This window comes from Euprymna scolopes, chromosome 39 (genome assembly GCF_053919585.1).
Source record: "Euprymna scolopes isolate OS-2025 chromosome 39, ASM5391958v1, whole genome shotgun sequence".
Taxonomy (NCBI): Eukaryota; Metazoa; Mollusca; class Cephalopoda; order Sepiida; family Sepiolidae; genus Euprymna; species Euprymna scolopes.
The window spans coordinates 69,357,426-69,372,943 of record NC_136520.1 but is presented as its reverse complement, the minus strand read 5'-3'; the positions used below and the strand labels follow the sequence as shown (position 1 = coordinate 69,372,943).

At 37.6% G+C, this 15,518-nt stretch overlaps 1 protein-coding gene and 1 pseudogene across 3 annotated transcripts in view; one reads left to right on the top strand and one right to left on the bottom strand.

The window, feature by feature from the left end:
• Window positions 1-994: 994 nt before the first annotated feature.
• Window positions 995-15,518, bottom strand: part of LOC145263838 (uncharacterized) — an 83,838-nt gene continuing 69,314 nt past the window's right edge. For 2 of the 3 annotated variants that reach the window (XM_080120912.1, XM_080120911.1), the window contains exon 11: window positions 995-2,114. In XM_080120912.1, coding sequence (XP_079977038.1) covers window positions 2,009-2,114 — 106 coding nt within the window. In that variant the 3' untranslated portion in view covers window positions 995-2,008. The remainder of the gene's footprint in view (window positions 2,115-15,518) is intronic. The other variant, XM_080120913.1, reaches the window with a different exon arrangement.
• Window positions 6,502-6,618, top strand: LOC145264079 (5S ribosomal RNA; annotated as a pseudogene).

Below are 15,518 nucleotides of genomic sequence, written 5' to 3'. Positions count from 1 at the left end.
CGGCTATCAAACACTCTACTCTCTGTCCTCCCCAATTCGTTTGTGGCATCAATAATGAGCGCAGTTTTTTCACAGAGACGTACATGAATGATTAGACAGGCCTGTTGAAAGAGAAAAGAGTTCATGTGTATGTGTTGAAGTCAGTAGTAAAACGTGCGCCATGAAAGACTAGAAACAGTGCTGTAGGAAGATAATTAATTTATGTACTGCATTGAAGTCCGGTTGTAGAGGTAGCCATATTGGTCTGTTTGTATTCAAGTCTTAGTTAAACCCCGGACCTGGAGGCTGGAGTGGATTGTGTGGCATTCTAAGTGCAGTTGTTGTTGTTGTTGTTGTTCAACATATGTGCTGTTTTTTTCTTATGCTCCACCAGTCTTCTCTGCCTATAAATTTTACTTCATTCCGCAAGCATAGATGGTTTCCCTTTTTGTTCCATATGTGATCCGCCATACCTAACTTTTCAATATCTTCACAGATTACATCTTATTTTGGTATATTTACCGTCTTTACATTGAATGACATACACACAATGAATTTTTTTTTTTTTTGCACATATCGTCTCTACCTTGGCCTGGTGCTACCAGATCAAGCTGCCTGAAGATACTGGCACCAAACATTGATTGCTTATCATATTATTTGGATTCTTCGGATTACTGTTCTCATCTTGAGTGTAATTTTTAAAACATTTCGGTCGATGTCAGCTCTGACCTTCTTCAGGTGTATCTTGTCGTGCTAGGGACTATGCACAATTTTCAACATAAAAGAAATAATTATGAAAGAAAAACACTCACCATATGCTTTTTTTTATAACAATTTATTTTCTAAGATAAATCAATTAATTTTATTAATATTTTAAGGGAAAATCAAAAATTAAATGCTTACTTTTCTGGGGTTTTTTTTGTTTGTTTGTTTGTTTGTTTTGTTTTTTTTTTTTCAATAAATTGTGTCTTTAAATTTTTTTAACATAATCAAAACAATTTTTATGAATTAAAAATTTTTTTATTTTTTTATTTTTTGGGTTCTGAAGATACAACTTTTGAAGCAGACAAAACCCGACTAGGTTAGTGTTGGGTATGGGTTAAAAACAATCCACCTTTAGTCCGATTCATTTAGCAGTTTTCTGCCTGCAAAGAATCTGAAGAGCTACTCAATTTACAAATAAATTTGTTGCCTGCTCCTCGAGCATTCCAAAGTGCAGCTTTTCGAGGGAAAAAACTATTAGAGTAGAAAGCTTTCTGGCATTTGGAAACCTCAACAGTGAAGGGGTGTAATTTTGTTGCTAAGCAGGTTTGTCGGGGATATGTACATCAAGGGGGCACAAGTCCAACGAGTTCATCAGAGCACACTCCATTAAAATACTTGTAAAACAGGCACAGAGATGCAACATCGTCAACCCCTGCCTCATCGCTACAAAGTGGGACCTATTAGATAGAAGACTCTTTTTGGGACCCTGTCCAAGAAGGCAAAACTAGTGGTAGATACACCATCCCAGATTGGCAACAATACTCTGTGCATGGGCTAATGGTGACCTTGTAAAAGTACAGGGTACTCTCAGGTGTGAGTAGTCTTCTAGCATGATAGGTGGAGCCCACCTTCCTTGCAGCAGCCTTTGCAAGGTCTTCAACGTATTTGTTCCAGTTCATATTGCCTGTGAATGGTAAGCCGAGGAGTTTGAAGGAAGAATTTTCAGATAGGGTGTTATTTATCATGGATATCGGTGGTTGGAGAGAAGCACGTCAGCATCTTCCAGCCGTTTATGTAAAATGTCGGTTTTGCCTGGTTCAAAAGTCGTATCACTACTCTTCACTTTTAACTCACCATCATTCCATCTCATGTCACCGGGACTCCAAATGGAAAACACATATAGTGGAAGTGACCTATCATTTGATAATAATTTTTATGAAAACTCCTAGTAAGTAAATAGTACTCTAAAAATTCTGAAAAAATAATACTGTGATGCTCGCCACCGGAACATCTTTAATTAGGAAGTTTAACACTATTCGGCAGGTCAACACCTTTCCATGTTTGAAGGGCGAGTCAGTAATTTTAAAGAAGCTCTGTAATTTTCCAATTCAACTCCTTCCCAAGACTTCACTTTCAAAGGTTTAAAAAAACTGAAAAAAAAACAAAAAAAAACAAAAACAAAAAACAAATATAATAAAAAAAAATGTGACAAAATTTTGGTAAATTTGATAAAAGGTAAATTTCATAAATAAGCTGAATTGTATTGAATCCAAAAGTGTTCAATACTATGAAAGATATAGCAGTTATAACAAATGATTTAGGAATCTAGTAGAAGAAATTAAACTTTATATATATATATATATATATATATATATATATATATATATATATATATATATATATATAGTGCTTCGATGCGTTTTTTAGTGGTTTCCGTAAATTCCCTCTTAGCTGTCGGTATTTCTTTCTTAACGTTACTTCTAGCTTCTATGTACTTCTGTCTGTTTGAACTGGACTTATGTCGGTTAAACCTGCGGAATGCATGCTGCCTTTGAGCAATGGCAGTTGCGCAAGTCGAAGTAAACCATTGGGGAGAGTGGGGCTCGCTATAGAATTTCCACATGGGAACATGCGCTTCGATTGCAGTTTTGAACCATTCAGTGGTCTCGGTTGCATACTGTTCAGCAGGAAGAGAAAAAATATTTCCCCAGTGGTGCGTCTCTGATAAGATCTCTGATGGCTTCCCAGTCAGCCTTTTTATAATATCTCGTTGTTTTGAGCACTGGCTCTTCAGTTTTGGGTCTAGAGTTTAGGGCGATTTCAACCATTATGATCAGCGTTCCCAAGTGGGCTGCCGGCTTTCGTAACACAATCATCAGGAACTGTGGTCAAAAACAGATCTAAAAGTGATGCGTGTTGTTCTTCCTGATCAGGGAAACGGGTTGGAAAAGTAACAATTTGCGATAGGGAATGAGATACAGAGAAGCTATGAGTTGCGCTGCCCGCTGCATCTGTGTAAGTAGAGAACCCAAGCCAGTTTTTGTGATGGACATTAAAGTCACCAAATACATGTACTTGGGTGCTAGTGTCGAAGGAGAGCTGTCAGATACTTTGTTTATTATGGTGCAGTCTTGGGTCGAGCGAGAGGTGTAGAGAAAGTAAAAGTAGCTAATGTTGTGTTGCATAATTAGTCCAAAGCACATAAAGGCTTGATCATCCGTTTCTAGGTTTGTTTCTCTAGTCAAGGGAAGGGTATTACGAATGTAAACTCTAAGTCCGTGCATATGTCTGTCAGAGTCCATACGGCAGAGTGGGAGATAGCCAGGCATGTTAAAGTAGTTAGAGGGGATGGAGGAGTGTAGGTTAGTCTCACTTAGTGTTAAGATATCCGGGGTATTTGTTAGGAGAAATGCTTCAACATCAGCTAAATTAGTTCTAAGCCCACGGATATTTGTGAATGCAAGCCTCAGGGGAGGAGGCAAGTTGGATTTGTTTGACCCTAAGCCTGGTTTAAGCTTATTTTTAGATTGTACTGTCATCATGTTTTTTAACAAGTTTCAGTTAGGTTAGGGGAAGCCGAACAGGAGGTTATGCAGAGTATCACACATGCATCACAAGTAGACCATCAGTTGACCCTCCATCAACTAGGACTGTGGCCTCAGGAAAGCCCACCGGGGATGAGTGCAGGGTCCCTTTCCATGCGCGACATGGCACTGCAAACATCCCGATATTATACAACTGTTGATGGAGCAGCCGCTCTAAGCGCTACCAAAGAGTTAGGGCACCTGTACTACCAGTCGGAAACAGCAGCCAGTAACTGTCAATCCGGTACCCTCGACCCATCAGAGGAAGGTCAACCCAATCTAATTGCTCAGGCATATATGGTACTCAAGCATTCTCAAGTGCCCAGCTTTAGGGGTGGGGTGTGTCGGGAGTGGGGAAACGGCGTTCATTGCCCTAGACAAGAAACAAGATCTACCACTGGGTGTTTCTGTCGAATCACTGTGATAGTATCTCTGCGCCTGACTAATAGGCAAAGAAGGAGTATGGAAGCTGGGCGATAGGCAGAACCTATCTACTCCTTAAGCAATTTAGGTTTGCAAACCGGTAATTTGTTTGAGTCACCAGCTCTAGGAAGGTTGTCATCCAAGACTGAAGAGGCCTCCCTCCTCTTTGGTTTAGTTTCAGAGTTTTCCTTCTCCTAGACGGATGATCTGGAAAGATCTACTGGGTCCGTCACCACTGAAAGGGTTTGCTCCGCGCCTGGGTTCTAATCCAGGTATTTCTGCGACCCCGCGTGGTTAGTTAATGTTACTTGGTTAATTTGTAGAGGTTATATGTCTGCTGAATAGTTAGTTTGTAGAGGTTATATATCTGCTAAATAGTTACACTCCTCAAAGTGAATTAGGGACATTGTTATTTCATTGTTACTGGATAAAAGGTTTGAGTAGAGCTCATGCAGTGTAAGCAACTATGATTGTAAGGAGGCTTGTTAGGAGGGGATAATGTGGTTTGAGGCTTTCCCTTTATATATATATATATATATATATATATATATATATATTTTTTTTTTTTTTTTTTTTTTTTCATGTTAGGGTATGGCATGAGGGTCTCCTCAGGAAGATTAGATCATACGGTATCACTGGTAGAATACTTAACATAATTAAATCCTTCTTAGATAAGAGAAAAATCCAGGTTGTCCTCGACGGTCGTACATCTAAACAATATGATATAAATGCGGGAGTGTCCCAGGGATCTATCCTTGGACCTCTACTGTTCCTGATATTCATAAATGACCTCCCCAACAAAATTTCCTCTGAGATGGGTATATATGCTGATGACACCACACTCTATAGCAGGCACGACAGGAAAACAAATGAACATATATCTAAAGTAATGGCAGAAACACTAGAGGATGACCTCCAATCAGTAGTGGAATGGGGACAAAAATGGATGGTCACGTTCAATGCCGCCAAGACTAAACTGGTTTCATTCAATAATTACAAGAAACCTTCTCTACCACCTATAGCAATGGCCAACGACTCTTTATCTGAGAGTACGTCTCTCAAGCTCCTTGGCCTAACGTTCACAGGAAACATGAGTTGGAACAATTACATCGAGGGCATTGCCAGGGCCACTGCGAGGAAGGTGGGCTCTCTCTACCATGCTAGAAAACTACTAACACCCGAAAGTATCCTGTACCTCTATAAGGCCACCATTCGCCCATGTATGGAGTATTGCTGTCATATTTGGGCTGGTACATCGGCTACTAGTCTCTCGCTCCTTGACAGGGTTCAAAAGAGAGTCGCAAATTTGATAGGCCCTAAACTGGCATCTAAGCTTCAGCCTCTGTCCCATCGACGAAACGTTGCATCCCTCTGCCTGTTCTACAAGTATTTTAATGGTGCATGCTCTGATGAACTGCAAGCACTTGTGCCCCCACGACGTGAACACCCTCGACAGACCCGACAAGCTGCAAAATCCCACCCCCACACTGTAGAGATCCCTAGATGTAAAAGATCTTTCTACTCCAGTAGTTTCTTCCCCAGAACTGCTAGACTTTGGAATTCCATTCCAGGTCACTGCTTCCCCAACTGTACTAACATGCATAAGTTCAAGTGCAACGTGAACCAACATCTTGCTGCCCAAATCCCTACATAGTACCCCAGTAGTTGTTTCCCCTGATTGTAGCCCCCTACACCAAAGTGGCAATGTGCCTTGTTTGGGGTGAAAATGTAATAAAAAAATATATATATATATATATATATATATATATATAAATTAAACTTTATATATATATATATAAATTAAACTTTATATATATATATATATATATATATATATATATATATATATATATATATATATATATATATGAGCAAACAGTTAATAAAATATGTTAAAAAACACATTGAAATGAGTTAAAAACATATTTAATCTGAAAAGGAAACACTAGATAAATGGATAGTCCTTAATCCGCAGAGTTTTGAAGAAATACTTTCCTTTTCATCAGAGGGTAGGAATTAGCAAAATGTGAATGCAAAATTTACCGTCACTGGATTTTGGATCTTCCATCAGACTATCCATTCATGTGTAATCACCTTTTTCTTTACCATATTCCCTCTGCTTCACTTTTTTTGTTTTCAAGTAAGGTCTTTGACTTACTTGATGTTTCATCAAATACTTCTGCATGCAAAATCCGATCCCGCATTTTGCTAATTCCTACCCTCTGATGAGAAGGAAAGTATTTCTTCAAAACTCCGCGGATTAAGGACTATCCATTTATCTAGTGTTTCCTTTTCAGATTAAATATGTTTTTAACTCATTTCAAAGTGTTTTTTTAACATATTTTATTAACTGTTTGCTCGTATTATAAGCTCTATTTCCTATTTGGTTTTATCGAGCTTTTACATCTGGCTGAGATAATTTTATAAATATTAATTCTTTAATATTTATAATATACTTTGATTTTACCATCTTGGATCATTTTGGTAAATTTAATTGTAATTTTTATTTTTTATATATATATATATATATATATACGGCATAATCACGTTGACACACCAGTTCTCGTCAGATCACCAAAGTTAAGCAACGTTGAGCCTGGCTAATACCAGATGGGTGACCATTTGGGAATTCTAGGCGCTGTATGTGCTCTCCGCTTATCTCGGCATTGTTTCCAGTCGTCTTGTACCTCAACTTGCCACTGGTATGCAACAATGTTGACTCAGGAGAGGCGTGGTTGGAGATTGCGCAACTCTTGCCACACAAATTTCACGCGCAGGCACCCTTACAGTGGGTATCCATAGTCTGTCAAGACTGAAGGAAGCCTTTATATATATATATATATATATATATATATATATATATATATATATATATATATATATATATATATATATATATATGTATATTTGTGCAGTCACTCACTCACTCACTCACACATACACAAACACATATACTCGTGCACAAATAAACGAACGTTTATTCATTTCAATCCCCCCCTCCCGCGCATTTTGCGCAAAAATAAGTTCTTCAAGCAACGGCACAATTTCAAATACACCCACGCACCTTTTCTCAAAACAACAAAATAAAATGAACATATTTCTGGCGGACGTAGTGGATGTCAGTATCACGTGACACAAGCGACCAATGAGAAAATTTAGAAGATTGTCTTTTTAACGCGTTTCCAAAAACCAAAATATCAGCAGTAAGCAATCTTGTTTTGGAGCCGGTCCAAAATGTATAAAAACGCATCAAACATTCTTTCTCCCTTTCTCTTTCCCATCTTCTCGCTTCGACGTCACATGAGAACATGCCTCTCGTTTTCATAACATCGTCGCTGTCAAAGTTATTATTACACACGCCAGTCGGACACTCAAAAATCACACTTATGCACACACGCACCCATTCCTCACATTTTCTAATTAATAACAACGAATTATTTTCCTCCCGAATTACTTTCCTCATGGGACTTTTGAATAAGGCGAACTTCGCCAGTTAAAACACCAACCTTAAAATAAGGACATTATTTTACCTTCTAATCTTATTAATTCCACACAGAACTTTCATCTAACATTCTAATCATAATGACTTCGCAAGAACTTTCACCGATCGGACTGTTGCTTATTTATCTTGTTTTTGTTAAAAAATAAATGCTGTGCATTTTAAACCAGAAGGAGGCGTTATTTTGTTTTATTCCTTTTTTTATTATTATTTTGTTTGGGGCAAAGAGATTTAATTTCACTTAAACTTCTTTTCCCCTACAATATATATAAGCAAAGTACAAAACAAAAAAATAATAAAATAAAAAATAAAAAACACACGTCAATAACAACAACAAACGACTGTATGCAACAACATAAGATGATTTGCAGTAGGTATTGAAAGGGATGCAGAGTACTGGAAATCTGGGCAAGTTTGTCACTTAAAATCCAGAGAACACACTTGTAACTACGCTCCCTCTTCACAAACTAGCGCCACAAGTGAAGAGTCAGGGAGGGAAAGAGTAACCAAGTCTCTATTGAACAAATATGAAGAGGATTGGAACTTGGGGAAGCTTATTGCAACCCAACTCCAATCCTGGTTCTTGCCAGCAAGAAGTCAATGGCAAGCAACTGTTGCAATAATGCAAAATCATTGCAAAGGTTATCGAAAGAGATGGATAGTACTGGAAATTTGCGTAGACTTATTGTCACCCAGACTTCAGGGAATACTACCGGTTGTTATCAGAGAGTAATCTCTTATGATGGGATGACTGAGAACTCCTAGCATGTAAAAAGAAAATATATATAATAACAATAATAATAATAGTAATAAAAAAGAAAAATCCTGTCAAATCGTAGACTTTGCTGTTCCAGCTGACCACAGGGTGAATATCAAAGAAAAGGAGAAACAGAGCAAATACACAGAGCTAGCCAGAGAGCTGAAAAGGATATGGAAGATGAAAAAAATCAAAATAATACCTATAATAGTAGGAGCACTAGGAACAATCCTGAAAAACTTTGAAAAAAGAATGGGAGAAATTGGAATCAGAGGAATGACTGGAAAAATACAACAAACAACAATAATGAAAACAGCTGAAATATTAAGGAAACCCCTTGAATGTGGAAACTAACACACACGAACCACAAGCGCAGACCAGACAAACTGCTACAGAGACAAAACATGAAACCAAGAACATTGAAGCTGCATACCTATAAATTCCTTTAACCTCACCCCAATCTTCCCATTACCACATCACTGTCCCCCTCCCCCATAAATAGAGAGACCAAATAGTCAAGTAGTCAAGGAGGAAAGAAAGACCAAGGAATGAGCACTGACCAGACCTCCACTGTATAAGTGCAAAGAGCACTTGGACCTTGGGGAAGCTTATTGCCACTCAAATTCCAGTAAAGACTAATGGCCAACGCCAACGAGAAATTAATGGTAAGCAGCTGTTGCTATAATGCAATTTTATTTGCAAATGTTATCGAAAGAGGTGGAGAATACTGGAAAATCTGGGGAGACTTCCAGGTAACACCACAGACTGTATTCAGTGAGATATTTGATGACCTGTGTGAAAGCTCCTTGTGAGCCAATAAAATAAAAATAAAAATAAAAATAATGATAAATAATAAATAATAATAACAACAACAACAACAATAATAAAATAATAATAATAACAACAACAACAATAAAATAATAGCAACAACAATAACAAAATAATGATAATAATAACAACAACAATAATAACAATATTAAAATAATAAAACTAAAAATAATAATAATTAGAATAATAATAATAATAATGATAATTTTAACAATAATAAGAATAATAACAATAGTAATAATAATAATGCAAATAATAATAACAAAACTATAATAATAAAAATAAAATAACAATAAAAAAATAAATAATAATAATAAATAAATAAATAAATATGGCAAATAAATCCAGCCACGACGTCTATGCACAAGTCACTCCCAACAGCATAGTTTTTTTTTTACATAGGCATCACCACTTATCAAGGCCAAGAGGCGACTCGAGGATAAGGGTTAAAGAGTGTACGGTAGAAATTGGACAATGTAGTAACCGTTAGTAATGGAGATTCGGTAAAAAGTTCAAACTAATGCTAAGTGACCCATCAACTTGCACACTTGAAAGGTGTAAAAGATTGAGAAAACATATTTACTGGATAGGATATTCTAACGAAGCCATTTTAAAAGCAGCACACTGGAATTTTTTATGCCCCAGATCTTCTGGGCAAGCAAGAAAAAAAAAAATCTTATTTACGAGTTTCATTAAACTTTTCTTTTCTTTATCTTATGCAACATTAGTACCAACTTTCTGTTTAGGATTTTTTTTTTTTTTTTTTAATTACATTTACACCCCAAACAAGGCACATTGCCACTCAGGTGTAGGGGGCTACTATCAGGGTCAGCAACTACGGGGGCACTATGTAGGGATTTGGGCAGCAAGATGTCGGTTCACGTTGCACTTGAACTTCTGCATGTCAGTACAGTTAGGGAAGCAGGATCCTGGAATGGAATTCCAGAGTCTACCGGTTCTGGGGAAGAAACTACTGGAGTAGAAAGATCTTTTGCATCTAGGGATCTCTACTGTGTGGGGGTGGGATTTAGCTGCCTGTCGGTTTTGTCGAGGGTGTCTGCGTCGTGGGGGCACAAGTGTCTGCAGTTCGTCAGAGCATTCACCATTAAAATACTTGTAGAACAGGCAGAGGGATGCAACGTTTCGTCGATGGGACAGAGGCTGAAGCTTAGATGCCAGTTCAGGGCCTATCAGATTGGTGACTCTTTTTTTAACCTTGTCTAGGAGCGAGAGACTAGTAGTAGACGCACCAGCCCAGATGTGACAACAATACTCCATACATTTACCAACTATTTTTTCTTTTTTTTTAATTCTTTTAGAAAAGTCCACACATTAACTTGCTCACAAATAAGTTTACTATGATGGTCTGCTCTACGTATCTGATTTAAAATAAAAAAAAATTACTTATTGAACACCGTATATCTTCTATTCAAAATAACATTATTTATACCGCCCTCCACCATAATAAATATGCCAAATAAATTCAGCCATGCTATCGAACAGAAACACAGCGAAAAATAAATGATGAAATTGAACAAGAAGCACCCCCCAATGGAACTGCACATAAAGAAATCTCATAAGTAGAAGTCCCACAAGTAAAAACACTACAGGCAGAGGATCTGCAAAGACTGAACTCTACAAATGTGGAAACTGAGAACAATGAAACAGAGCTAGCAGAGGATGAAGCAGATGAAAAAAAAATACAGTTCATGAACGAGCAAAAAATAAAGCTCCCATCTTTAAGGAACCAAAAGCAGAAGAAAATAAAAACAGAAACGGTTAACAAGCTCCTCATATACATTACAACAGATACAATCACAGACTTAAACAATTTAATTTATGCAGGCGTCAAGTTGGTAAGTATGAAGTTCAAATTAGAAAAACAGCTGGGGAAAAGTGGACCAACAAAACCTGGATGGGAAATGAGGCTAGAAACCCAAATCAACAAACATGAAAAGGAAGCCAAAACGATAAACAGGAAGAAAGCAATGTGGAGAAGATGGAAAATTGGAAATGAGACTAGCAGGGAGGGACTAAAAAAGAAACATGAAAAACTGAACCAAAAACTAAAAGCAAAAGAAGAGAGATTGAGACGATATAGATACAAATCCGAACAGTAAAAACAAAACAGGACATTTGAAAACAATGAAAGCCAATTCTAAATGTGAACAGAGGAAAAACAAAAACAGAGTGACCAAACCCGGCAGAAACAAAACTTTACTGGAGTAAGATATGGGAAGAACGACGGGATCACAATAGAAATACCGAATCGCTGAAAGACGTGAAAGAAGAGTTGCAACAAATCGAAGAAGGAACAGTGAATGAAATCAGCAAGGAAACCCTAAAGAAAACCATAGGAAAAATGGCAAACTGGAGAGAACCAGGGCACGACGGGATACATGCATACTGGTTCAAAAAATTCACAACATTACATGAAAGGCTAGCCGAAAACCTGAGAAGATGTATACAGGAAACAAACGTGCCAGATTGGATGAAAAAAGGTAAAACCACACTGATACAGAAAGACACAGAGAAAGGAACCATCTATCGGCCTATCACATGCTTATGCTATAGGCCTATGTGGAAAATGCTACCAGCACAACTGAGAGAACAAATTTACCACTCTCTGAATAATTGACCCGAGGAACAGAAAGGATGTCAAAAAGGAAAAAGAGGAACACATGATCTGCTATACATAGATCAAAAGATCCTAAAGAAGGTTAAAAGAAGAAACAATTTAACCATGGCATGGATAGACTACAAAAAAGCATACGAAAGGATACCCCAAGCGTGGATAATAGAATGCTTAAAAATGTATAAAATACCAAGCAGGACCAACATGATTGAAAATGCGATGAGAACATGGAGATTGGAACTGACAGCTGATGGACAACACATAACAGAAATTAACATACAAAACAGCATCTTCAAAGGAGATTCACTATCACCATTACCATTATCATAGCCATGATGCCCCTGAAAAAGTGCCAAGCCGGAGACAAGTTCTCTAATACAGAGGAAAAAATGAACCACCGGATATACATATCTCAAACTTTTGCAAGGACTGAAAAGGAACTAGAGATGCTAATAAACACTACCAGAATCTTCAGCCAGGACATCCAAATGGAGTTTGGAATGGAAAAGTATGCACTACTAGTTATAAGAAAGGGAAAACTGGGGACGACAGAAGGCATGGAACTACCCAATCAAGTGGAGATGAGGGCACTAGGGGAACAAAACGCCTACAAATACCTGGGAATTCTGGGAGCAGACACCATGAAAGCAACAGAAATGAAAAAGAGAATTGGAAAGGAATACCTTAGGAGAATAAGAAAACTCCTGGAAACGAAATTATATAGCAGAAACCTAATAAAAGGTATAAATATATGGATAGTATCACTAGTAAGATACTCTGAATCGTTCATAGGGTGGACAAAAGAACTGAGACAGCTCGATCAGAAGACCAGGAAACTCATTACCATGCACAATGTACTACACCCAAAGGACAATGTGGACAGACTCTATGTGAAAAGGAAAGATGGCGGGAGAGGACTGGTCTACATAGAAGACTGTGTGAATGACACAAAAAAAGAACTAGCAAAATACATAATGCAAAATGCTGAAAAGATAATTATAACAGCAAGAGACATAGAAAAAAAAAACAACAAAATAGAAAACAGAGAGACAAAGGATAAAACGAGAAAAGAAAACTAGGAACAGAAACAACTACACGGAAGATTCAGAATATTCATAGATAAGAATAACGAAAACACTTGAACATGGATGTGAAAAGGACGTGTAAACGGAGAAACTGAATCCTTAATAACTGCAGTACAAGATAACTCAATAAGAACCAACCACATCAAAGCAAAGATCGGCAAAACACAAGAAAACAGCAAATGCAGACTTTGTGGACAAAGGGACGAAATGATAACCCATATAGTAAGTGAATGCAGTAAACAACTGCATCTTGAATGCACAGACAAATGGTACAAGCATAAGCCAGCAACAGTAATTGAAAACGAGAATTACAAAATCCTATGGGACATGGACATACAAACGGATAAACTTATCCAAGCAAGAAGACCAGATGCTGTAATAATTAACAAGAAAGAAAAGTCCTGTCAAATCGTAGACTTTGCTGTTCCAGCTGACACAGGTTGAATATCAAAGAAAAAGAAGAAACGGAGCAAATACACAGAGCTAGCCAGAGAGTTGAAAGGGATATGGATGATGAAGAAAATCAAGATAATATCTATAATAGTAGGAACACTAGGAACAATTCTGAAAAACTTTGGAAAAAGAATGGGAGAAATTGGAATCAGCGGAATGGCTGCAAAGATCAACAAATAACGATAATGAAAACATCTGAAATATTAAGGAAAACCCTGGAATTCGGAGATTAATACACGAATCACATGCATGAGCGAGAAAAACTGCTGCAGAGGCAAAAGATGAAGAAGCGTTACATGGAACCAAGAACATTGAAGCTGCATATCTATAAGTTCGCTATCCCCTCTCCCATCTCCTCCCCCATCTCTCCCATTTCCCTATTACCGCCCCCACCCCACCCCAAAAAAGTGATACCAAATAGTCGAGAAGGGCCAATCAGGGCTGATAATCAACCGGTCTGTGAAAATCATCAGTGGGAAACTTTGTTTTGCAGAAAGTTACCTGGAAGAGATGGCTAATTATCCAATCAGGGCGAACCAGATTATGACATGCTGGATGAAGATTGACTGAATAAGGAAACCAGGGTCGCCCCCGACTTTTGCCATTTATAAGGGGCTGCAGAACAAAGAAAAATTAGTTTGAGTAGATTTTCTGGAGTCTGGAGTCTGGAGTTGAATTGAGTTGAGTTGAGGAATCTGTTTGGACTCAGGAGAAGACTGTCCACCACCCTATCCCGTGTGAAAGCACTTGTCCACTGACCGATTGATAAGGAATTGGTTGTTAAAAACAAAGAAAAGGCCCCGTTTGAACAACTACTGAGGACTCAAAATAGACTTTGTGGTTTAGTGGGGATGCCCTTTTCTCTTCCCTGCAACCTCTCTCCCACAGAAGAGACGTTACGAGCCTGTCTTTGTTTTATCGCTATTTCCATGGCAGGTGCTCGTCTGAGCTTCAATCCCTCGTCCCCCCTCGCCAATGTTTCACGAGAAACACCTGTCTGGCTGAAACTATTGTCAACAATTTTCCCCACTCTTTATCTGTGCCTAAATCCAAACGTAAATTCCATGAGCAAAGCTGCTTTCTTAGAACTGCACGCCAGTGGAACTCTCTGCCGCTTGCCTGTTTCCCACCTGACTACAACTTGGACGTCTTCAAGTCCAACATAAACAAACACCTGACAAACCGCCCCCTTAAGTAAGACACTCTATCAAAACCCCCAATAATGATGATTACTACAATACTATCTCATTGATTACTGTACACGCAATAACCCTTACCCTGAGTGGCCTTCGGGCCTTGATAAGTGGTAACCTACATGTAAAAAAAACAAAAAACTACCAGAAATAAAAATATAAACAATATTTTTATTTTTTATTCTCTTATGAAAAACTATATATAATTATTTTTATTTTTCTCTTCTTAATCTTTATACGAGAACTACAACCAAAGTTAGTGTCGATTTATTATTATTACTTGCGAGTTAACTTCACAAAAAACAACCAAATTTGAGTGATCTTTTTTCAACAGATGACCAAAAGAGAGAGGGTCGTCAAACTTACGCATCCAGCATCAGGATTACAGCGTCATACTAATGTGTAGAACCGGTCGTCGTCATGAAAGGACGGTTTTTGTTGAAGCCCCCTGTAGAAAATTGTCGATTTCAGGGTGAAAAAATTAACGTTTTTAGCCAATTTTTCGATATTTTTCGGGCGAAGGATGGAGCTTCAATATGATACCAAGTTTGTGAATTTTTGTTGTGTCTGTCCAAAGTTTTTAATGGACATACAAACATATACATACATACAAACATACATACATACACACATTTTCGCTTTTATATATATAGACTAGCTGGGGGTACCCGGCGTTGCCCGGGTGTTTAGAGGTGTGTGTGCTCGGGCAGGATGTTAAACAAAACATAAGAATAAGCGAAGTAAACATTTTAAAACTTTAAAAAATCGAAAAAAAACACAAAAAAAACTAACGTAAGGCAAACGAACGATGTTAAATGTAAAAATCGGAAAAACCAAAAGAGAAACGCGAAAAAGAAAACAGAAAAACGAACGTTAAAACTTCTTTAAAAAATCTGAAAAAAAAAAAAAAAACATGTGAAAAATGGCTTAAATAACCGTTTCAATATTAAAATTTTAAAAATCGAAAAAAAAAGACACCTCACACCACGATTCGAACCCAAAACCTTTAGATAATGAGGCCGCGCTCTAAGCAACTGAGCTAAGACGATGTCGACGAAATTAGATTGTTTTTTTTTTAAATTTAAACTAAATCATGT